Here is a 24,941-nt window from a genome sequence, read left to right as displayed (position 1 = left end):
AACAGTGTTGAGTCTGGTGTCCCCTCCACCCCTGCCCCTTTTTTCTTCTTCCCCTCTAACTTGCCTTCCAAGGCATTTTAGAGATCTGAGCTTTCATTTCTAGAGTTTAAAGGCCCAGGGGTAAGAAATGTGAACATTGTCCCCAGTACACTATTACTTGACTGGTCTATCTGCTAAATTATTCTGAGGAGCACATTATTCTCAGAGTTAAATTAGATTTAGATTTAATATTGAATTGATTTATATTTCTATTACATTAAAGGCATTTTTAAATTATTCAACTGTATGTTGGCGGAAACATTGGAGCAGAGTCTTCTAAAAAATGCTTTTTGTATTTTCTCTACAAAAAAGCATTTTGTATTTTCTCTAAGCAATGTTAGATTTTCTTCAGATATAAAAAATTATATCTTTTTGTATTTTCTCTACAAAAAAGCATTTTGTATTTTCTCTAAGCAATGTTAGATTTTCTTCAGATATAAAAAATTATATCTTTAATTATAGCAGATAACATGTATTAATACTTAGATTATCAAAAGTCCATTGAAATTAAACTAGAAATCTAATGCATAACATTTTTAGAGCTGAGTTTTTGCTTAGAGACCATAAAATTCAACCTCCTCATTTTACCAAAAATAAAATTACATTCTGGGGAATTTTTTTAAATGTTTGTTTATTTTTGAGAGAGAGAGAAAGTGAGAACGAGTGGGGGAGGGGCAGATAGAGAGGGAGACACTTTAAAGAGGCTGTAGGCTGTGAGCTGTCAGCACAGTGCCCGACGCAGGGCTCGAACCCACAAACCACGAGATCATGACCTGAGCCAAAGTTGGACGCTTAACCGACTGAGCCACCCACGCGCCCCTAGGGAGCTTTTAACAGTGTTTTACCTAGAACTTTACAGCTTGTTAATAAGCCAACACTTGAACTAAAGCTTCCTCTTAGTCCTGTATCATTTAAGAAGAGTTTACTCTTATAACTAACAATTTCATGTCTGTGTTGATTTTGTTGTTTTAGAATCAAGTCTTGTCTATAGATCTGACTTTTTAAGAAATATAGAGGTGCCTGGGTGGCTGAGTCAGTTAAGCATCTGGTCATGATCTTTCAGTCCATGGGCTTGAGCCCCTCATTGGGCTCTGTGCTGAGAGCTTAGAACCCAGAGCCTGCTTCACCTTCTGTGTCTCCCTTTCTGTCTTTCCCTCCCCCACTTGTGCTTGCTCGCTGGCGCTCGCTCGCTCGCTCTCTCTCAAATAAACATTAAAAAAATTTAAAAAATATATTTAATAGATTTTTTTAGCACAACTTTGGAAATGTATTCATGGGATTCATATGTTTGTAGTCACTGTATGCTAGTAGCACCATGTAATAAGCAGAATCCGCAAAGACGTGATAATTTCGTTGCTGGGTCTGGTCCTCTTTAAGTGAACTTTATGGGACATCAGAAGCAGCAGAACAGAACTGTAGTGTAGTGATGGAACCTGGGTTTTGTATGATTAAATGGAGTGACGTAGGAGATGATCACGTAATCCTAGGCCTTCTTCCCTACAGCCTGTTTGGCCCATTTGTAGATGCCTTCATGGGGAAATGAAGCTCGTGCTGCTAGAAGGTGGGCTTCCTCAGGATGGGAAGGTGAGGCGGGGCTGCCTCTTCAGCCAGCGCACCGGGGCCCCGTTACACTTGCCAACTCACTTCTGTTTCTGCTGCCTGGGTTTTAAGACTATTTGTGTTCTTTGTTTCTGCTGGCTTGCCTTGACAGACTCTGAACCCACCCCAATATGTGCCTCTGACCGTCGGTCGCTTTTTTTTCACTCTTGACTTCACACCGGCGTTCTTGGCTTCTGCACACCTGCCATGCATGATTTGCTTGCCACCCGTGGCCTGGCAACAATAGTGTGACGGAAGCTTTGTCTTAGTGCCTGACTGGAAGTTGATATGAATCCATAGCACTTTTCTTTTGTGTCCTGCTGCCCCCAACTTGCAGTCTTGAAAAAGAAAAATAGCTCCCGGTAGGCCTCACTTTATCCCCATTACACCACATTATCCCCTTTAAAGTAACATGATTGGGTTTTATAGATGTTGCAGGGGGTTGTAGATCATTGCTACCTGTTGTGGCACACCTGCCCCTTACGAGACAGCCAGGTTGTTTTCTTCTTTCTGTTCTATTCTAAGTTTGTATTTGCCTGCTTGGGTGGATGGAGGGTGGGGAAAGCTTGTCCTGGATAGTGTCAGTCAGGTCCACACAACCCTAAAACTATAAAAGTGGTGCTTCGTATGCCAAGAAAAATATGGTGTGATTCTGTTTCTCCGCCTCACTGCAGATATAAACTGCAGTTCAACAGTTTCAGCAAAAAGCTTAACCCACATGTCAAAGATTAGCTTACTTAGATCCACTTGATCACTAGATTTGAGGATTTCATCTCCTTTGCAGACAGAATGATTTTTTTAAGGTAGGGGCCCTGTTTTCTACTCATTACCCTAGACCTTTATTAGAGTTAGATCACCTCTGTCTTAGACATCTGTACTCACACATACAAAAGAGCCCTTTAGCCAACTTTTAGGATTTAATTTTTTTTTTAACGTTTATTTATTTTTGAGACAGAGAGAGACAGAGCACGAATGGGGGCGGGTCAGAGAGAGGGAGACACAGAATCTGAAACAGGCTCCACGCTCTGAGCTGTCAACACAGAGCCCGACGTGGGGCTCGAACTCACGAACCGCGAGATCATGACCTGAGCCGAAGTCGGCCGCTTAACCAACTGAGCCACCCAGGCGCCCCAACTTTTAGGATTTAGACAGTGCCATGTTAGGTTCTTGGTATAGGTATATCCATTAGTTAGGCCCAGTGCCTAATCAAATTCTAGCAAAACCTTCCACTAATATGATGATGCTAATCTTCCAGTATCTGCATTAGGCAGAACTTCTTCCAGGCCAGTGGGAGGAGTTCCCATCTTATCTACTAGTTCCTGAGGGAAAATGAGGTCATTGTCGTCGCCATGATTGACACGGGATGTCATCATAATATATGCTTGCCCTATTTATGTGCCATGGAAGGAAGTAGAACCTCACCAAGAAGGTATCTCTTTTGGTTGGAAGATAAAAGATTTGATAATTCCCCCAAACTGACCATATCACTCTGTGAAATTCAAACACTCCTTTTCAAGGAAAAAGGTTGGTTTTAGGAGCTGCCTTTAAAATTAGAAAGAACACTGCTTCTGTCTCCACCTATACCAGATCTTTTTGGTTGTTTTTACCTCCATGTTTTCTGCCTGTCTTTACAAAAACAAAACAAAATAAAACAAAGATGGGTTCCCATTACCTTAGAAAGAAGGTAAAAGCAACTGTCAATTTTTGCTTGAATCTGGCACTTGGTCTTAGCTCCGGACTTGCCACATTTTTTCAAGCTTCTTGATCTGTTTCCTCACTTGAATTTGATGCCCACCTACCTGACTCCATAATGATAGCTTTATCTGTTCATTTTCTCAAATCTGGCTAACCTTTGGCCATCTTACTTTTATGTCCTCTGATATCTCTGCTTTGAACCGTGTCTTTTGCAAACTAAGTTTTCTCTCTCTCTTTTTTAAGTTTAATTATTTATTTTTGAGAGAGTGAAAGAGAGAGAGAGCGTGCATGTGAACAGGGGTGGGGCAGAGAGAAAGGGAGTAAGAGAATCCCAAGCAGGCTCTGCACTGTCAGCATGGAGCACAATGTGGGGCTCGAATTCACAAACTGTGAGATTATGACCTGGGCCGAAATCAATCGCATGTTTAACTGAGCCACCCGGGTGCCCCAAGTTTCTCTTTTTTAATGTGTGGTTTATCTCTTCTTTGTAGCCTCCTGTTAATAGCATTTAATGTGAGAAACATTCGTTTTGATATTCAGCTATGACTAATTTACTCTAGCCTCTGTGTTAAAAAATAAAAATAGGGGTGCTGTGTGGCTCAGTCAGTTAAGCATCTGACTCTTGATTTCAGCTCAGGTCGTGATCTCAGGGTGGTGATATTGAGCCCTGCATGGGGCTCCATCCTAAGCGTGGAACCTGCTTGGGATTCTTTCCCTCTTTCTCTGCCCCTCCCTAGCTCTCTTGGGTGTATGCTTGCTCTCTCAAAAAAAATAAAAATAAATTACACAATGTAATGTATTAATATAAGAATCAAGTATTTTTCCATGTTAATCTAATTATGTTTGAATGTCAAACCTTTAGTTTTGACGTATAAAATTCATCTGCATTAAATGTTGTCTGGTACTGGGATTGTACTAACACAAATACTGCCCCAGCTACCTTATGCTGCTGACTGGCCACAGTATCTAACCAACTATGTAGAATGCTTGAATCCTAGGACTCACTGGATATATCCTCTGGCAGGAAGGTGATGTGGATGGGTACTTCCAGTCAGGTGAACGTGTTTGAGAATGTTTTGCAGTGTTGAACTGAGTCTTCAGAGAAGCCCAGGAATCTTTGCTATATTGGCAAACTTAAGGCTTATTTGAGGAGTGTAGAAAAGAGTAAAGCACTGTGTATTAAAAGGAGCACAAATAAAAATGACAGATTAAATGAGAACTTCAAGCAAAATTCCATTCCACATTCTTTGCTTTTCATTAATTATACAGTTGACTATGAAAACAATTTACAAATCATATTAATTCATATTTTAAATATACTTTGGGAGATGAGTGCTTCAGGGAAAGCAGTGTTTTATAATTCTGTGAGAAGTCATTTATGTTTTTTAAAATGAATTTTCTCTTTTTTGAATTGTAGCCTATGCATTATTATTCACTGGAAAATTCTATTGTAACCAGATGAGCAAAGCACTTTCATGAGCCATCAAATGAACATTGAAATTATATTATTATATAGAACTCATTTTTATAGTGCTATTTGGCAAAATGGAATTTTGCCTTCTCTTTGGGAAGAAGATATTTTTAAAATGTTAATAACCATTATGTACAATCTCAAAATGAGGGACATGACTTTGAAAACTTGTAAAGGTAATATTATTATGAAATCTGTGATGAAAAAAAATCTTTGCTCTTAAGTACTGTCCCCTACCACTGGTCCTTCTGTCATCCTCTTTTCTTTAGATCCTCTTGTGTCCTTCCTTAGTGGTGACATGGTGTGGAGGAAAGAGAAGGGAGCCTGAACAGCAGGACAGGATATATGATGGTTCATAGGAGCAAATGCTGTTTCTTAGTATATTGATTGTAAATTAGGGACGGAGGACTCTTTCATGTTGCACATTTTTCACATTAAACAGTTCTGAAATCAGGGTATGTCTTAAAATCATGGTAGAGTTTTGTCTTAATGGCTTATAAGATGATGTATGTTATAGTTGATGCTGTCTCAGATTTGATGAAATATTTGAGCAGTTCCGTGAGCTGCTACCTTCATACCACCAGAAAATAAAATTAACAGAGATACAGGGAGAGGAAGAAAGGGAGCCTGGGGTGAGGAGCCATATTAGGCAGCAGTTTTAAGCTCTGGCTACTGCATATTAGAATGATCTATTGAAGTTATAAAGATACCACCATCTCTTGCCCCCATAAGCCACTTCGAGTAGAATCTCTGGCTTTGGGCCCAGTAGTTTTTGTTGTTGTTTTAATTAAAAAAAATTTTTTTTTTGTTTATTTTTGGCAGAGAGGGAGAGACAGAGCATGAGTGGGGAGGGGCAGAGAGAGAGAGAGAGGGAGATACAGAAACCCAAGCAGGCTCCAGGCTCTGAGCTGTCAGCACAGAGCCCAACGCGGGGCTTGAACTCACAGACTGCGAGATCATGACCTGAGCCAAATTCGGACGCTTAACTGACTGAGCCACCCAGGCGCCCCTGGGCCCAGTAGTTTTTAAAAAGCTCCCCAGGTGATTATTCTAATGATCAAGCAAAATTGAAAAACCACCATATGAAGGTATTCGTGAGTTCAGGAAAGGGAATTTATCTCAGAGGAGTTCTTAATGATGCGGACATAACTTCTACCCTGTAGTTGTGGAGATAACTTTGTTAAATTATCTTGAAAATCATAAAGAACTAGTGTATGGCATCCACTGCTGTTACCAATTAAGCATGGTGAAGAGAACAGGAGGTACTGAAGTTGAAGTTAATGAAATACTTGAATCCTATTGACTTGATTTGAAAATAGGTGCCGTTGGATTGTCTATAAGTATTTCATTAATATTGTATCCCTCAACTCTCTTGCAGTCTTTTCTATGTGCAATGGTCTGTATTTTTCTTCCTTGGTATCACTCATCATATCAAGCACAGTGTTTGGCACTATTTAATAATACTATAATATTGTAGTGAGAGTCTGTTCTCTAGGAGACTTAATCTTTCCTGGAAGGATTTGTTTTTTGTTTTAATTCATTTAATTACCTTTGCTATTGTTTTTTTTTTTAATGTTTATTTATTTATTTATTAGTGTTTATTTTTGAGAGAGAGAGAGAGACAGAGTGCCAGCAGGGGAGGGGCCGAGAGAGAGGGAGACACAGAATCTGAAGCAGGCTCCAGGCTCCAAGCTGTCAGCACGGAGCCCGATGCAGGGCTTGAACTCACAAACCATGAGATCATGACCTGAGCCAAAGTCGGACGCTTAACCAGCTGAGCGACCCAGGTACCCCGCTTTTCCTATTGTTTTTAAGTCATTTCTAATTTCAAGTGCAGCAGCCAAAGCTGGATTGCACCCTTTGGTGAAGGTCTAACTAAAACAAACGATTATATTATCAGGATTTTCCTGCCTTATTTCGTTTATTGTTAAACATAGCATTACTTTATGTTTTTTATAAAGCTGTGTTTTATTTCTGGGTTTTATCCAGCCTCTTATTCTTGAAAGCAGCTTTGAGGTTAGAAATTATGTCTGTTTACAAGTCAAAACATCATGCCCACATCTGTATTCAAGAGACTTTTATATTGGCTAATTACATATATGATGTAACAAGCATAAAAGAGACTGTAGTCTGAAGTATAGGAGGAATAATAACTTGTGGACTTCATTTGTTAACATTAAAACATACAAATATTTGTTTTTAAAAAGCTCATTCACTAAGTTACTTCTTTGATCTAAAGTCTGTTACGGCTCTCGACTGATAGAACAATCCAGATTCCTTTGTGCCTTTAGGCCTCCATCTTTGATTTTGTACTTTAGCTAGCTACTTTTCTTTGTACTCCTGGGCAACCATTCTTGTCATTCACAGATGCTATTTGATCATCATTACAGTGTCCTTTTTTTTTTCTTTAAAGTTTATTTATTTTGAGAGATAGAGAGTGTGGGAGAGGGGCAGAGAGTCGGGGGGAGAGAGAGAGAGAGAGAAAATCCCAAGCCGACGTGGGGCTCAAACTCACGAACTGTGAGATCATGACCTGAGCCAAAATCTAGAGGCAGATGCTTAACCAACTGAGCCACCCAGGTGCCCCTCAATTTCCCTTTTATAGGAATGTATATACAGCCTTCTTTCTTACAGTCCATAGGTGAACAGTTGAAGAGCAGTGCTATGCATCAGGAGCTTGAGATGTTTTCTAAATCTTTGGTCTAGTCCTCAAATCTTGTTTCAGTATTTGTTTAAAATTGGGAATTTCCAGTGCATTAGGTGTATTTGTAATTTGAATATTATATGAAAACATATTACATAAATAGATAACTTTGGGGAATATTTATATTACTGCTCCTTTGTTACTTTTGAGGTAAATAATCAAATGCTAACTCTGTAGGTTTACTGAAATCTGAACATGATCTTTCATTCCTGAAAATTTTTGAAGGTTAGAGATCAGAACATCCGTTGCCAAATTTGAATAGAATAAGGATCACTTTCTTAATAATATAGAGATTGCAAGTTTGCCTAACTGGTTTGTTAAGATAGTAGTTTATATTGATTTGCCTTACCCTGTGAACCACAGGCAAAAAACTTCCATGAAAAGATTTTAAATGAGAAGAATGGAAATTAATAGGAATATTAAAAATGGTTTACCTTTTGGGGCACCTGGGTGGCGCAGTCGGTTAGGCGTCCGACTTCAGCCAGGTCACGATCTCGCGGCCCGTGAGTTCGAGCCCCGCGTCGGGCTCTGGGCTGACGGCTCAGAGCCTGGAGCCTGTTTCCGATTCTGTGTCTCCCTCTCTCTCTGCCCCTCCCCCGTTCATGCTCTGTCTCTCTCTGTCCCCAAAATAAATAAACGTTGAAAAAAAAAATTTTTTAATAAAAAAAAAAAAAAAATGGTTTACCTTTTAAATTCACCGGCTCTGTGAAAATATTTTTTCTTCAGTCCTCTTCTGATGATAGACACAGATGTGATATAAATAAGAATCAGGAAAATAGCTTCAGAAGTTATAGGAACAGTCCAAAATCTTGGTTCTGGCTCACTTACTTGTGTTTTAACTGGAATTGGAAGTGCTCTTAAAGGCCTCCACACTGAAGTGGATCTGGAGTGGCCTTGTGGAAATGAATGCCTATAACTTCCTGATGCCTAGCATCTTCCTAATATACCTGGTATCATTAATTACATGCCAATGCTAATAAGCACCCTCCCTGCTTATTACTGTAACTTGTTTAAACTAGGTATGCCCTTAACTTGTAAAAAGTGCCTGTCGGTTTTCTTGAGTTCTTTAACATAGAGTCTATCTCAGTTGAGATAAAGAGCCGGAAGGTCTTGGTTAGAGCTGAAATTTCTCAACATTTTGTTGTTGTTTCAAGAAAGTTTCTAATTTCTCCTCAAAGAAAATTTGATTATATCTAGGTCTTATTAGAAAGTTATCAGCGCAGGGGCGCCTGGGTGGCTCACTCAGTTATGCGTCTGACTTTGGCTCAGGTCATGATGTCACGATTTGTTTTGTGGGTTCGAACCCTGTGTCAGGCTCTGTGCTGACAGCTCCGAGCCTGGGGCTCGCTTCAGATTGTGTCTCCCTCTCTCTCTGACCCTTCCCGTGCTCGAGCTCTCTCTTTCACTCTCTCTCTAAAAAGAAAAAGGAAGGAAGGAAGGAAGGAAGGAAGGGAGGAAGGAAAGAAAGAAAGTGAATCAGCCCACACAAAAGAAACACTAATGAAATGATAAAACATCCCCAGTTGGAAGTGAAGGCCAGTTGTTGTTGTTCTTGTTGTTTTCTTTGTTTATTAAGTGAAAGAGAATTGGAACTAGATCTCAGAGATCCTCGTCACTTCATTATGTACATGCTGAGGCCCAGAGATGTGAAGTAGTCTTGCCAAAGTGACATCACTATTTACTGACAGAATCAGAACTGGAACTCTTCAGTTCTTCTTTATGGCATATATTTTATATATTTACCCTTTAAATTTTTCTTAATTTTTTCTTATTCATTTATTTTAATTCTTATTTTTGAGAGAGAGAGAGAGCGTGCGAGCAGGGGAGGAGCAGGGAGAGATGAAGACACAGATCCAAAGCAGGCTCCAGTTCTGAGCTGTCAGCACAGAGCCCGATGCGGGGCTTGAACTCGTGAACCGCAAGATCATGACCTGAACTGAAGTCGGACACTTAACCGACTGAGCCTTCCAGGCGCCTCTTTCTCAATTTTTTTCTGAAACTAGGTGGTAGGATATAGATAAATAAAACCACTATCAAAGTTGTGTGTTCATATTCTTTAAGATTCTTTTGGTCACAAGTAACAGAAACCAGGAAGTAAATGGATCTTGCAAAAAAGGATTGGGGATAGGTGATGAGGAGAAAATATAGGAAGGATTCTGGAATATTACCCAGTATCTAATTCTGGTGTGGGTCCCTTGGTTTGAAATTCAGAGAGAGACAAAAACACACACAGGAAGAAAGAGAAAGAGGAAGGAGATGAAAGCCATTGTTCACTCTATTCCTACCACCTTCAGTGTCTTTCTGCCTTACCTCCTGTCTAAATTCCACCTGTTTTTCAAGATCCAACATAAACAGGGTGCCTGGGTGGCTCAGTCAGTTAAGCGTCCGACTTGAGCTCAGGTCATGATCTCACAGTTCATGAGTTCAAGCCCTCACGTCGGGCTCTGTGCTGACAGCTTGAGGCCTGTAGTCTGTTTTGGATTCTGTGTCTCTGTCTCTCTCTCTCTCTCTCTCTCTCTCTCTCTCTCTCTCTCTGCCCTTTCCCTGCTTGGGCTCTGTCTCTTTCTCTCTAAAAAATAAACAAACATTAAAAAAAAATCCAACATAAACATTGTTTTCTCTATCAAACCTTTTCTTGAACCTCAGCTAGGCATAATCTCTTTGTGTGTTTTAGTCTCTGTATTCTGTGTGTATCTGTCTTATAACTGTTAAAAAAATTCTGCATTGTGCAGTAGAGTCCCATAGCCCATAGGGAAGGACCGGTAGTCTGTCAGGTAAATTCAAAGGTAGGGAACCATAATGTGCATTCTTAGTGCCTTAAACATTTTACCTTAAGGGTTAAAATGTACATTTAGCTACCAGTGTACATGTAGGACAAGGCCTTTGATTACAGTATAGTATGCTGATTGAGCATCTGCTCTCTGTTTCTTGGGAAAATTCAACTCATAATCTAATTTAGATTTACAATTTTGGCTTCTTAGAAAAGAGCAAGAACTTAGACACTGAAACAGTAGGAATGCAGAATCCTTCTAGACTTGCATGTTTCTCTTCTAGTCTCCTGTTAATTTCTCCAGTGTCCAATTTGACAGTAGTTTTTTTTAGCAACTTACTTTTATATCATGCCTTGCCAAGGCACTAAACCTGGTTTTCATAGAAACATCTCCTTCCCCCATACTCATAATTAATAGGATTATATAATATATAATCAAATTGCATAATTACTAACAGTAACACTAGCATAAACAACTTCTAATATAGTTAGAACAGAAGTGTGTGGGAGTACCAGAGATGAACCTAACTGCCCACTATGGGCAAGCTATGGGCATCTGTCACTGTATTTAAAAGAGGGGACTTGAGAGCCTTGGTAATCTAGAAGTGGGTTAAGTGGAGGTCTATTAAAAGTGATTCTGGTGTTGGGGTGCCTGAGTGGCTCATTCGGTTGAGTGTGCAACTCTTGGTTTTGGTTCAGGTCATGATCTCATGGTTTGTGGGTTCAAGCCCTGTGTCAGGCTTTGTGGAGCCTGCTTGGGATAAGTGATTCTGGTGTATTCAAGATGATTTATATACCTGTCTTAGATTCCCACTAGACCAGCAACTCTCAAAATGTGATCTGGAAACTTTTGGGTAGAGGGATTCCTGAAACCTTTTCAAAGGGCCTGTGAAATCAAAACAATTATTCATAATAATACCAAGGCTTTTTGTCTTTTTCAATTCTGATTTTCTAAACATTTCTTAGTTTAATTTCTAATATCAATAGCAATAGATAAAACCCACATCAAAGCTCTTTGGGGGGGTCCTCAGTACATTTTAAAAAATATATGCCACAGAATCATTTGAATGGCTGCACTAGACTCTACTCCTTGAGGACAGGAGTCATGTTTTATTTATTTTTGTTATTCCTGATGCATTGCAAGTATTTATGGTCTTTTAAATTGGTTTTGTTTTGTATTTTTTTAGAAAGGGAGAGGGAGAGTGTGCTGAGCTGTGTGGAGGGGCAGAGGGAGAGAGAATCCCAAGCAGGCTCCCTGCCCAATCTCTCAAACTCGCAAACCGTGAGGTCATGATCTGAAGAAACAAAATCAAGAGTCAGTCACTTAACTAACTGAGCCACCCCTCACCCCCAACAAAGTGGTTTTAAGTAATGGATGAAAATGATCTGTAATAAACAACAGTGGTGTGCAAGTAGGTGCTTTCAAATGCCTTTAAAATATAATGCAATATTTAAAGCATGGTTAGTGAAAAGAATATGAAAACATTTTCCTATGAGGCTTTAAAATGTGTGTGAAGGCTTTAAATCCTGCTTCGGAGGCTTTCTCATAAGTAATTGGCTTTTTAAAATTTATTTAAGAAGAGAAGGGGAATGAGCTAACAGAGATGTGGGGTTATTTAAGAGCAGCCAATCAGTGGGAAAATTCATTGCTGATGATTAAGACTTTTCTTTCATTTGAGAATCATTGGAAAGCTATTTTAGGTTTGAAAAGGGGATATGATGGACAGGAAATTATGGTTTGGGAAGTGAATTTTGTTGCTTTATGAGAATGACCTTGATTGAAGAATAGTGATGAGAGTAGTGGCCAAGGTGAAATGGGCAGGTGCTTTGGATGCTTCTTACCCTTTCAAGTATTATATGGGGAACACGGACAGCAGAATCCTTTAAAAATTAAATTCACCCTGTCTACGTGGTATAGATACTGCTAAACACGTGGGGAACATTAACAGATGGTATTAACAGGTAGCTCCTTTAGTATTCAACATTAATAGACACATGGATATAAAAGTAAATTATTTTCAGGAGTCATGTGGTATTCTAAATTTGTTTTTTAAAAAGGATTGATTTATGTTTCAATAGAGGACTTTCTCATGCACTTAAGATACTTTATACATAGGAATTTCCCAAATCTTGTTCTTGTTATGACAGTAATTGTTCTAGATAGACTATTCATTTTCAGTGGAGAGGCAAACTCAAACATAAGATTTGGGAAATTCAGATTTTTAATCTCAATCTTACTAAACTGATTAACAACAAGAAATTATTTCTAGACATTTAAATTTCATATAAAATATTTATGGCTTTATTTCCTTCCTGACATATTTTGATGTAAGATAGGCATGCTTCTCATCATTGCTTTTTACAGACATCTGTTAGTCTGTACTTGAGATTTGTTGTGTATCTCACACGCATTGAGGGACTCTTCAACTACTGAATTACGCATGTGTTCACAGGTTAGGGACTACAGTAAGGAGTCTTCTGGAGTTTGGAGACAAAATCAAGAAAAGTCACCATAAAGAAGATTTTCTAATATAAATCATGTGGGTGTGGTACTATCTGCACCCTACATTTTGGTCAGTTTTTCTGCCCCCCCCCCCCCCCCCCCGTGAACTGTGTGTCTCTTGAAAAGAATACCATATCTTTTGTTGTGTTTTTTTCACATTTTAAATTATTTTTTAAATTAAATTTTAATTTTTAAAATTTATATCCAATTTAGCATAGAGTGTAACAGTGATTTCAGGGGTAGATTCCTTAATTCCCCTTACCCATTTAGCTCATCCCCCCCCCCCGCCCCCCACCCCACACACAACCCCTCTAGTAACCCTCTGTTTGTTCTCCATATTTATGAGTCTGTTATGTTTGTCCCCCTCCCTTTTTTTTAATGTTATTTTTGTTTCCCTTCCCTTGTGTTCATCTGTTCTGTGTCTTAAAGTCCTCATATGAGTGAAGTCATATGGTATTTGTCTTTCTCTTGACTAATTTCGCTTAGCATAATACCCTCTAGTTCCATCCACGTAGTTGCAAATGGCAAGATTTCATTCTTTTTTTGATCGCCAAGTAATACTCCATTGTATATATATATATCACATCTTCTTTATCCATTCATCTATTGATGGACATTTGAGCTCTTTCCATACTTTGGCTATTGTTGATAGTGCTGCTATAAACACTGGGGTACATGTGCCCCTTTGAAACAGCATACCTGTATCCCTTGGATAAATACCTAGTAGTGCAATTGCTGGGTTGTAGGGTAGTTCTATTTTTAATTGAGGAACCTCCATACTGTTTTCCAGAGTGGCTGCACCAGTTTGCATTCCCGCCAGCAGTGCAAAAGAGATCCTCTTTCTCTGCATCCTTGCCAACATCTGTTGTGGCCTGAGTTGTTAACATTAGCCATTCTGACTGGTGTGAGGTGGTATCTCATTGTGGTTTTGATTTGTATTTCCCTGGTGATGAGTGAGTGATGGTGAGCATTTTTTCATGTGTTGGTTGGCCATCTGGATGTCTTTGGAAAAATGGGCCCATTTCTTTTGCCCATTTCTTCACTGGATTATTTTTTGGGTGTTGAGTTTGATAAGTTTTTTATAGACTTTGGATACTAACCCTTTATCTGATGTGTCATTTGCAAATATCTTCTCCAATTCTGTCAGTTGCCTTTAGTTTTGCTGATTGTTTCCTTCACTGTGCAGAATCTTTTTATCTTGATGTGGTCCCAGTAGTTCATTTTTGCTTTTGTTTCCCTTGCCTCTGGAGACTTGTTGAGTAAGAAGTTTCTGCAGCCAAGATCAAAGAGGTTTTTGCCTGCTTTCTCCTCAAGGATTTTGATGGCTTCCTGTCTTACATTTAGGTCTTTCATCCATTTTGAGTTTATTTTTGTGTGTGGTATAAGAAAGTGGTCCAGGTTCATTCTTCTGCATGTCACTGTCCAATTTTCCCAGCACCACTTGCTAAAGAGACTGTCTTAATTCCATTGGATAGTCTTTCCTGCTTTGTCAAAGATTAGTTGGCCATACGTTTGTGGGTCCATTTCTGGGTTCTCTATTCTGTTCCATTGATCTGAGTGTCTGTTTTTGTGCCAGAAAATAGTACTGTATCTTAATCATCTTTGATTCCAAATGCCTAGATGGTGCCCTTTACCTAGTACGCACTTAGTTCATATTAGTGGAATGCATGAAGTCATTCACCCTGACGAGATGAATCATAAATACATTGCTGATGAGCCAAAGGATTTCCTGAATTTCTTCTCAAAACCCGGGTGAATTTGCATGGAAATAAGACTGGACCATAACTTCCTAACCATAGACATAAATCTTTTCAGACCATAGGAAAGCTAGTGCCATCATGGGACAGTCATATATGTGCTATCAAATAAAATAACGTCTGTAAAGTGACTTCACAGCAATGTTTGGTGCCTGGTAGTCATGTTGGAAGTGCTAACTTTTGTTTACTTTTTCAGTTTCTCTCAAATTTTGTGTCAGGGTCACCATAAGAATTCTTACTAATGGTAGGAAAAATTGCCCTTTTGTTTGAACAGATGTCCATAGCAGTTAAAGCTCTTATTTGGACACACCCAAGTTAATAATTCTGCTTGAAAATAGAAGTCAGAGCAACTGGCAGGCAGAACTGGTACACAGCATAGCCTAGACAATGATCTGTTCAATTTCACAGTTTTCTAGTCATAGTGTATTCTAGAATTTTATTTGCCTACATGTATGTGTGAGTGTGCACACCCACACATGCAAATATATATTATCTTTGATTTTAGTGGTTTAGACTAGCTGAGTTTTTAGAAGTTACTTCTCTGCCAAAGATGAGATAGCCTCCACACCCTTCAGATTTTTTAAATTTGATTTTATGCCCTTACATTTAAGCCACCCTCTCTAGAAAAAATAAATAGAAGTTGTTATTGGCAAGCAGCTGCAGCAGCCCCGTAAACCTGACAAGCTCAGTTTTTCACTAGCCAAGAGTAAGGTTGTTCTCTATTCTGACTAATGATGGTACTATAAACTTACCAGTATTCCTTTTGTTTCATTGATTTTTATTATTATATTTGATGCTGATCATTATTACTGTGGTTAGGATGTCAAAGTAAAATCTTAAAAATAATCCGTGTAATCTCTGAATACATTTGTTAATTTTTTTTCTTTCCATTCAAGATAAACTTTCATTGGAAGGAATAGTCGTGCAAAGAGCTGAATGCCGACCTGCTGCCAGTGAAAACTACATGAGATTAAAGAGGTTGGTGTTTTTTAACTTTAAAATAATACCTGATATTTCCTCTTGGGGATTGAAATACATAGATTACTTATTGACTGCATGAAGACTACAGTTATGTTAAAAGTGTTTTCTTCAAAGGCTGTTTGGTTTTAAACCTAAGAACAAACTTCTAGTTATAAAATAAGTCCTGGGGATATAATGTACAGCATGGTGACTATAGTTAGTATTGCTATTTTGCATATTTGAAAATTGCTAAGAGAATAGAGCTTAAAAGTTCTCACCACAAGAAAACCTGTAAATATGATGAACAGTTAACTAGGCTCATTGTGGTGATTATTTTATAATGTCTGTAAAGTTTGAATCATTATGTTGTATACTTGAAACTAATATAATGTTATATGTCAATTATATTTCAATTAAGGAAAAAAAAACCCAGGTAAGAGTTCCTTTGGTAAGAGAACTTTCACAACTTGGGCTATTTGGGATGTTTTAAGCTACTCTTTTAATATAACCTGAAATCACACTTTTTATGCTTCTTTTTTCTAGTCATCTTTATAGATTTTGATTCTCTAAAGATATGTAATAAGATATTTGTACTATTTTATTTTCAAAGGCTATAATTTTCCCATAATGAACATGTCTAAAATACTATACAGGATAAAGCAAGTAGAGCTGCTAGAATATCATCCTTTTCTCTTGATTACAGAGAACTTTTTGTAAACTTACTCATTAGAGATTTTTCATAAGGTCTTCCCCACTGTTGTATATGGTTAACATTTTATAATTAATATTGGAAGATGACTGCAAATTCTCGATAGTCCAAATTTGGACTTTCAAAGAGCAATTTTTTAAATGCTGAGAAGTGGAATATACTTGCTTTAAACTTTTTAAAACATTTTTTATTTTAAGTAAACTCCATGCCACTCGTGAGACTCGAACTCACAACCCTGAGACCAAGAGTCGCATGCCCTACCAACTGAGCCAGCCAGGAGCCCCTTGGTTTATACTTTTTGTTGAATATATTTCAGCTCCATGTAGTTTAGAATTATAACTTTGTTCATTCATTCAGCACTTACTGTGTGAAAGGGTAGTGAACAAAACAGGTAAAACTCTCTGTCCTCGTGGAACTTCTATTTCAGCCAATGATAGCTGTACAGAGCTCATAACGGGGAGCACACTGTTCAGGCTATAGTGACAGCCTCTCTGAAAATAAGTGTTCTCATACTTTAAAGTGGCTGCTTGAGCCACATCCTCTCTAATGTCATGTCATCTTTTTAATTTCCCCACCTTCTCAATTAAATTATTGTGTGTCTCTCGGGAATGAAACAAAAAGACTTATTTTTTTTGTGTCCAATAATTCTTCTCATTTAAATGCCTCCCCAGGGCAAGTAAAAGGATGACAACCAAAATGAAGACTTTTTATAACAGAAAATAACTTTCATAACAAAGTAACTTTGGAGAGGTGTTTCTCTCTTTGGGTGTAGCCTATAAAGTTGATCATACAATGCAAGTCTTTTTTGTAGACTTCTCTTCTTCAAGTACTGAAATGGAAGAATGCAAAATCTGGTTATTGAGCGGCCTGACAAGATCTTTTTTTGTGGTTCTAATTTTCTTTAAAGGTTTCTAAACCTTTTTAATGATGCGATTAGGCAAGTCACCTGTTGTGTTAATGAAATGTCTGCTTTTTTCTGACCAAAAAAGATATGAAAATTGTTTAGCCTTTTGACTCTTGCTAAAAGACCAGCCATTACATATTTCAGTTACTTACATGACTTAAGGACACAGAGTGATTCAGGAGATGATAATCATGTGAGTTTCATAAAATAGGCGATACATGATGCATCTTGAATACTGAGATTGTTTTGACCAAGTAGAAAAAGAGAGGAGTAAGAACACCCTCAGCAGAGAGACATGCATGCATAAAGACTTGAGGCCTCTTTCACACCTCAGATCCAAAGTGTCAGAAAAATTTTATTGACCGTTCCTTCAAAATATTACACATCTGCATTCTGACCATCTCCCCCCCACCCCCATGATGTGTTGTCATCTCTCACCTGGATCACTGCAGTAGCCTCCTATAGCAGACTTCCTGCTTCTGTCCTTGCCCCACTGTGATCTGCACAGCTGTCAGACCAGTTCTCAGATCTGTTAAGTCATGCCATTCCTTTGCTCCTGGGTCACTTGCAGTGTGTCCTTTATTACTCAGAATAAAATTTGAGTCCTTGGAATCATCTGCAAGGATCTACATGATCACCCTCCTACTCCTTCCCACTTCTCCCTATCCTTTGATCCTCCCCCTCACTCCCCTCACTCTGCTTTCCCCACCCTGACCTCCTCTAACAGTCATGAGTACTCTAGATACTTCCATATTAGGGCCTTTACACCAGATTTTCTTTCCTGCCTGGAATGCCCTTTCTGCAGAGAGCAGCATGGCTCACTCCTTGCCTCTTTCAAGTCTCTTCTCAGATTCTACTTTTCCAATAGTGCCTACCCTGACCAGCCTACTTCTTTCTATACTTGTATTTTCTTATAGACCATATCACCTCCTAATATACTGTATAATTTATTTATGTTTATTGCCATCTTCGCCCTTGTGTGATTTAAACTTCCCTGGTTGGTTCTTTGGTGTGTCGGCGTGCACACACACGAGCACACAATCATCTATTTTGCTCACTTATACACACGTATACCCAAGTGCTTAGAACAGTTCATGACATGTAGTGGGTAGTAAATATCTGTTCAGTGAATAAATGGCAGAAGATAAGGTTTAAAATGTTAAATACCTTTACGTTCTTGCTAAATTATTTGTTAAAGAGTCTCTGTTGTGGTAAGAAATTTGGACTTTGTGCTGTGGCTATTAGGGAGGCACTGAAGAATTCTAAGCAGCGTGGAAAGCAAAGTTTTGGATAAGCCTTTCTGTCCACAATATAAGACTGAAAGCAGGGAGATAAGCTAGAGGCAGATGTGATCTGAATGGCTAAATGTTAAAGTGGTTCTAGCCGGAAGGGAGATGAAAGACTAGGTTTTGAGGATATTTGGGGGTAGAGTCGATAGGATTTAATGAACTCATCTCCTACTTAAGTGGTTGCGGGACAGGAGATTTCGCTAGAACCAGACTGATGGTGGCCTGGGTGCACTTCTGCTACGAGTCCTCAGACTGATTCCATGCCAACCTGTGTGTGGCACAGGATGGGCAACACTGATGAGGGGGAGGGGTGAGGCTTTATAGACCCCATGTCCGTTTTACTTTAAATCCTGGTTGACAGTTTACATAAAAACTTAAAAGAGCAGAAAGTACTTAAACTGCAAGAAGAGTACTGATGGGTAGATTATCAAAATAGGAAAGTAATGCGAGTCATAAGTTGTATCTCATGTACAGTTGACACTTGAACAACGAGAGGGTTGGGGTGCTGACCCTTTGCAGAGTTGAAAATCTGTGTAGAACTTTTGACTTTCTCCAAACTACCAATAGCCGACCATTGACTGGCAGCCTCACCAATAACATAAACAGTTGATTAAACATATTTTGTATGGTCTGTGTATTATTACTGTATTCTTATGATAAAGTAAGCCATAGAAAAGAAAATGTTAAGAAAATCATAAGGAAGAGAAAATACATTTACAGTGCTGTACTGTAAAGTATCCATGTATAAGTGGACCTGTACACCTGAGACTAGTGCTGTTCAAGGGTCAACCTGTACTTTGTTTATCGCCATTCAACATTTTCAAATGCCAAATGTGATCACTGAGGTAAGGCTCAGTTTAAAGAAAATCACTAGATACTCTTCTTGCTCCAGAGAATTTACAGTTTGTGAACCTGAAGGAACACACACACACACACACACACACACACACACACACACACACACACACAAGATTATCTAAAACATCTATTTACTGATGATATAGTAGGAGGCAGAGAATGTGGTGGTGCTGGGGCGCCTGGATGGCTCAGTCGGCTAAGTGTCCAACTCTTGATTTCGGGTCAGGTCATGATCTCACGGTTTGTGAGATCGAACCCTGGGTCATGCTATGCACTGACAGCACAGAGCCTGGTTGGGATTGTCTCTTTCTGTCCATGTAGAACTTTTGACTTCCCCCAAAACTACTCTCTCTTTCTCTCTCTCTCTCTCTCTCTCTCTCTCTCTCTCTGTCACACACACACACACACACACACACACACACACACACACACACACTTAGATAAAGAAAAGAAATGTGGTAGAGATCAAATGGAAAGGCAGATTTCTAGATGTAGGTGACATCAAAGTAGAACTGTTTGAGAGCAGACCTGGCAGTCCAGTACCTAAGATACACTATCCCTCATATTTCACACATATGCTCAAAGTTTTTCAGGGCCTACTGACTGCTTGGTCCTTAATGACATTCAAGTTTGTGGATAATCTGGCTTTGTTTTTAGCTGTTTTCCTTTTGGCAGACATCAGCTAGTTCTGCCACACTACACATGGTTACCCTGGATGTGCTGGGCACTTTTAAGTTTTTATGCCTTTGTTACATGCTGTGTCCTATACCTAGAATGCCTCATCTATCTACTGCCAAGATCCTCTGAGCTCTTATATCCAACCCAGGTGTCACTTACTCAGTGAAGCCTTCTCATGTCTTCCATTCCCCAGTCCAGTTAGGATCTGCCATACCCTTTTCCACATTCCCACATACTTACTTATTCTTTTTTAATGGTGTGTATGAATGTCTATGTGTTCTTTTTTCTTTCTTTCTTTTTTTTTAATGTTTATTCATTTTTGAGAGAGAGTGTGAGCTGGGGAGGGGCAGAGAGAGAGAGAGGGAGACCCAGAATCTGAAAGAGACTCCAGGCTCTGAGCTGTCAGCACAGAGCCTGACTCGGGGCTGGAATCCACAAACAGTGAGATCATGACCCGAGCTGAAGTCGGACGCCTAACCAACTGAGCCACCCAGGCGCCCCATAAATGTCTCTGTTTTCTGCTGTTTAAATGTGCATGGTTGTATCTTCTACAAGATTATGAACTTCATAAGAACAGGGGTTGTAGGTTTTATCTTCTTTCTTCCTCAGTCTCTCTCTCCCTTTTTTTATTCTGAGCACTTAGCGTAGTGCATTACAAATACTAAATACCCAGAAGTATTTGTTGAGTTGAAATAAAAAGGAATGGCAAAACTAGGTGCAGAAACTTAGGAATCAACAGCATCCAGCTTTAATTTTTTTTTTACTCAGAACTGCACTTGAAACCTGGACTTGATTTTTTAGTTAATTTACACATGTGTAAGTGGACCCGCACACATACATACGTATCTTCCTTTCAAAAGGGGAAAGTGATGATAAAGCAAATATAGAAGCATTTCATCAACAACAAAAGGTTTTCAAAATATAAAGTAAGAATTAAATAGTTTTCCATTTGCAGAGGACTGGAAGAGAAAGCCTTTTTATCGAAGAAGACCTTTCCTTAAGTCAGTGAGGTTTTTTCTTTAACCATGCGTTTTTACTGTATTATATTTGCAAATAGTGGCTGAACTACACTTTTAGTAACATAAATAGATATATTACAAAGTATATTTTATATTTATATATAATACTCTTTAAGAATGTCAGTGCTACTTTAGTGGGAATTTAGTTTTAGTAATAAAATTAAATTTTAGTGGATAAATTAGCTACATGTGATGAGAATTACAATTGCCATATTATCACATGTAAGTAAGATTCTGTCAGTTTGTAAGATGCTGTCAATTCATTTAGATAAAGGTGGAGAGAAATATTTTTACTATTTATTTATTTTGTGTGAGAGAGAGAGCATCCCAAGCAAGCTCTGCACTGTCAGTGCACAGCCCGACGTGGGGCTTGATCTCACAAACTGAGCTTATGACCTGAGCCAAAATCAAGAGCCAGATGCTCAACTGACTGAGCTACTCAGGCACCCCATGGTGGAAATAAGTATTGCAGTAAACCCAAGGAATATGGGAACCCCTCCAGTCAATAAAATTCAAGCCAAGGAAGAAAAATTCATCCTATGCTGTAATTTTCTTTTGTCCAGTCCCATCACATAATATAAAATTCTGCGAGCATCCATTTAGCCACCAAGAAAACACAAAAGGGAAAAAGAATTCCACTGCTTCTATTACTTTCTGTTTATCTGACATAAATTTGGATGGATCTAAGTGATATTTTATTAGGAGGAAGTTTATTTTGAATTAGTAAATGTGAATATATTTGATATCAGTTCACATTTGGTTTACTAATTTAAACTTAAATTGTGTTTTATTAAGTATAACTTTAATGATCGTGAGGCTTTTTAAAAAAACTAATCTCTGTGCCCAATGTGGAACTTGAACTCATGACCCCAAAGTCAAGAGTTACATGCTTCACTGACTGAGCCAGGCAGGCACCCCTTAAGGCTTTTTAAATAATCAAATGATAAATTAATACATTCACCCTGCTTATAATTCATGTTGTACTTTTTAAAATATAATGGGGACATAAAGATAAGGCAGTCACCCTAATGGGTGTTTTCTTGTAGGAAAGTCATAGTAATAGGAAAAAATGTGGCTTTTTAACTTGTGCATGTTTATGTCACCAATTCATCTAAAAATACTTGTCTCAAAAGTTTTTATTTTTAATTCTTTCAGTGTTTGTGGGCTTTCTTCAAAAACCTAAGAAAAGCCTTTCTCTTTGGGAACAGAACATTGGCTGTGGAGAGGTGGAAAAGAGAAAAATCAGAGTCTTTTTTTCTGTGCTAAGACACCAGATAGTAGAAAGCAAGTTGTGATTCTCTTTCTTTCCTGGGGAGAGGTTACCAGGCTGTAGCTGCCTAGATTCCTGATGTCTCATATTATGATAAAAGATGTCTTAGAATGTCTTATTATAAGGGAGGAAGAAAAGTACCCCCTCACTCAGTAAACCTTTATGTAATTTGTGGGTGATGTGATTCATATGGGTGAACTAGATTCATGCCTGAAGAAGTTTCTGCAAATAAAATTTTTGCTCAATGCAATAATAACACCGAAGCATTTTCTTTTCTTTTCATTTAAACTAGTATGTGGATATATTTAGTACTTGTAATTTTGACTCTTCTCCATAGATAAATTTCATAAAGAATAATTACTTTGTAAGTGGTTTTTCTTACATATTAGGATGATTATCTTATAGCTGTGTCCCTTTATATTTAAAAAAGAAATACAAGGTGAATTATAAATAGGATTATCACATCATTTATCATTCAAAACAGGATACTTTTGAGAATGAAAGCAGGCACTAACCAGAGAAGATGCCACACTGGGACATAGGAGTGTAAACTGCCAGATAAAATTGGGATATAAGGTCACCCTTATTATGAATAGCCCAGATACACTGAAATACTAACCTTTTAAAATGAGAACTGAAAGGTAAGAGTCAAATAATGAAAGTGCCAGCAGTTAGGAAATGTATACAGTACCAGATGTCCTAGACTAGGTAAAACTGCTATGACTGGGGGCGCGTGGGTGGCGCAGTCGGTTAAGCGTCCGACTTCAGCCAGGTCACGATCTCGCGGTCCGGGAGTTCGAGCCCCGCGTCGGGCTCTGGGCTGATGGCTCAGAGCCTGGAGCCTGTTTCCGATTCTGTGTCTCCCTCTCTCTCTGCCCCTCCCCCGTTCATGCTCTGTCTCTCTCTGTCCCAAAAATAAATAAACGTTGGAAAAAAAAAAAACAAAAACAAAAAAACCGCTATGACTGAATGTAAACCTTGTGCGCTCCTCAGTAGCCACAGCAAGTTGGGCATACCATAGTGCTGGGTTAATGTCTCCATGTAAATTTTTAGATGAAGTTTATTAAAACAGCAAAATCAGTAATCATTTTTCTATTAATCCTCAACAAAATTTGAAGTCATAACAGCAGCTCAGAATTCTATAAAGATAACTTTATGTCCAGGGAAACATAGTATTAGATTTTAGCTTTATGATAGTCTCATTTGAAACACAATTTTTGGTGAACGTTGAGGTTAATGATTAATATATTTATATCTGTTACGATAACTTTCATTTGCTGGTATCAGAAAACCCAGGGCAGACTGGCTTAAAAATCAAAGAAACTCATTGACTCACATAAATAAAACACAGTGGTATTGTGGGCTTTAGCCATGCTTTATCAAGAAGTTCTCCACATCATCAGTGCTTGAGCTGTCCTTCTAATGTTCTTGGGTCTTTCTTCAGCTTGACTGTCTTCAGGCTGGTATTTCTCCTGGTAGCAAGATGGCCACCTGCAGCTGCCAGGATTATCTGCCTCTTTATTCATATGAAGCCCCGAGAGTTAAGTGACCTTGTCTTTAACCAATGGTTAAACAGATAGACCCTTCACTTCCTTCTTTGGGCCAGCGTGGGTTCTGAGTCTATCCCTGAATCAATAAATGCAACGGTGAAGATGGAATATGTGGATTAACAGTTGGGAACCACCTGTGAAAATGCGTAGGTGGTGGGGTCAGTTCCATCTAAAACATGCTCCTCAGTAGGGAGGTGGTAAAGTGGATGCTAGGGAGACAATCATGAGGTCCACAGTGAAACCATTTTTATCAGAAAGCATCTTAGGGACCGGAAACATTTGCCAAAGACATTCTCATGCTTGATTGCTTCCTTTGAGGAATGACCATTTTATCCTCTAAAGAGGATCAAGAGTTTTATTAGAAAGCAAATCTGTATCTATGAAGATAATAGTAGGGTCAGGTAGTTAAGAGGTTGGACTCTAGAGTCAGACAACCTGGGTTTAAAAACTGGCTTCGCCATTTACTGGCTATGTGACCTTTCTGTGCCTTTGTTTCTTCATCTGTAAAATGGGATAGTGGCATTTATCTGTTATGATAAAGACAAAATTATATAGTATGTGAGGTGTCTGCCACAGAGTAGGTACTTGGTAAGTATTAACTCTTACACTGACAATAATTACCTGAGTAAGAACTCTTGCCCTAAAACTCTGCTGGAGATACTTCCAACCCTATCCAGTCTGTCTTAGTTCTCATGGTAAGAGACTTGCAACAAGGATTCTTTTTGAATCCCTACCTTGAGGTAGATCAGTTACTTCAGTCAAGTGTAAATTAGAAGTAGAGCAGAAAGAGAACTGTTGCTGAGAGAAAGAATCTGAAGATTTTGTTATAGAGTCCATGATAATCTCTTTTCAAAATAATCCTAAAGTGGTAGTTTAGAACTATCTAGATATTAACCAGATTCAGACACAGGGAACTGCGTTAACTCTCTCTTCATAGTCTTTTCATCTACTTTTTTCTCTGTCCTCAGGGAGTCCTTAATGTGGCCACCATAAATTACATGTGTATATTAGAAACCCATGGGTTTTTAGTTTATAAATCTGGATATTCAGAATCTTCGTGAACAGCGTGAGGGGTAATAATCCTGACATTTTCCCAAGGTTTCTTTGGAAACAGTCCTGTCCTCCTCTCCTGCAGTGATGCTTGGGCTAAAGACTCTCCTAAGGTA

At 38.7% G+C, this 24,941-nt stretch overlaps 1 protein-coding gene across 1 annotated transcript in view; it reads left to right on the top strand.

The window, feature by feature from the left end:
- The window catches only part of GTF2F2 (general transcription factor IIF subunit 2), a 155,704-nt gene that overhangs the window by 69,902 nt on the left and 60,861 nt on the right, over positions 1-24,941 (top strand). Inside the window, exon 5 of the mRNA XM_047872605.1 lies at positions 15,435-15,516. Within this exon, the coding sequence (XP_047728561.1) occupies positions 15,435-15,516 (82 nt within the window). The remainder of the gene's footprint in view (positions 1-15,434; positions 15,517-24,941) is intronic.

Source organism: Prionailurus viverrinus, chromosome A1, assembly GCF_022837055.1.
Source record: "Prionailurus viverrinus isolate Anna chromosome A1, UM_Priviv_1.0, whole genome shotgun sequence".
NCBI lineage: Eukaryota > Metazoa > Chordata > Mammalia > Carnivora > Felidae > Prionailurus > Prionailurus viverrinus.
Note: the sequence above shows the minus strand (reverse complement) of the source record. Positions and strands in the feature narration are given on the sequence as shown.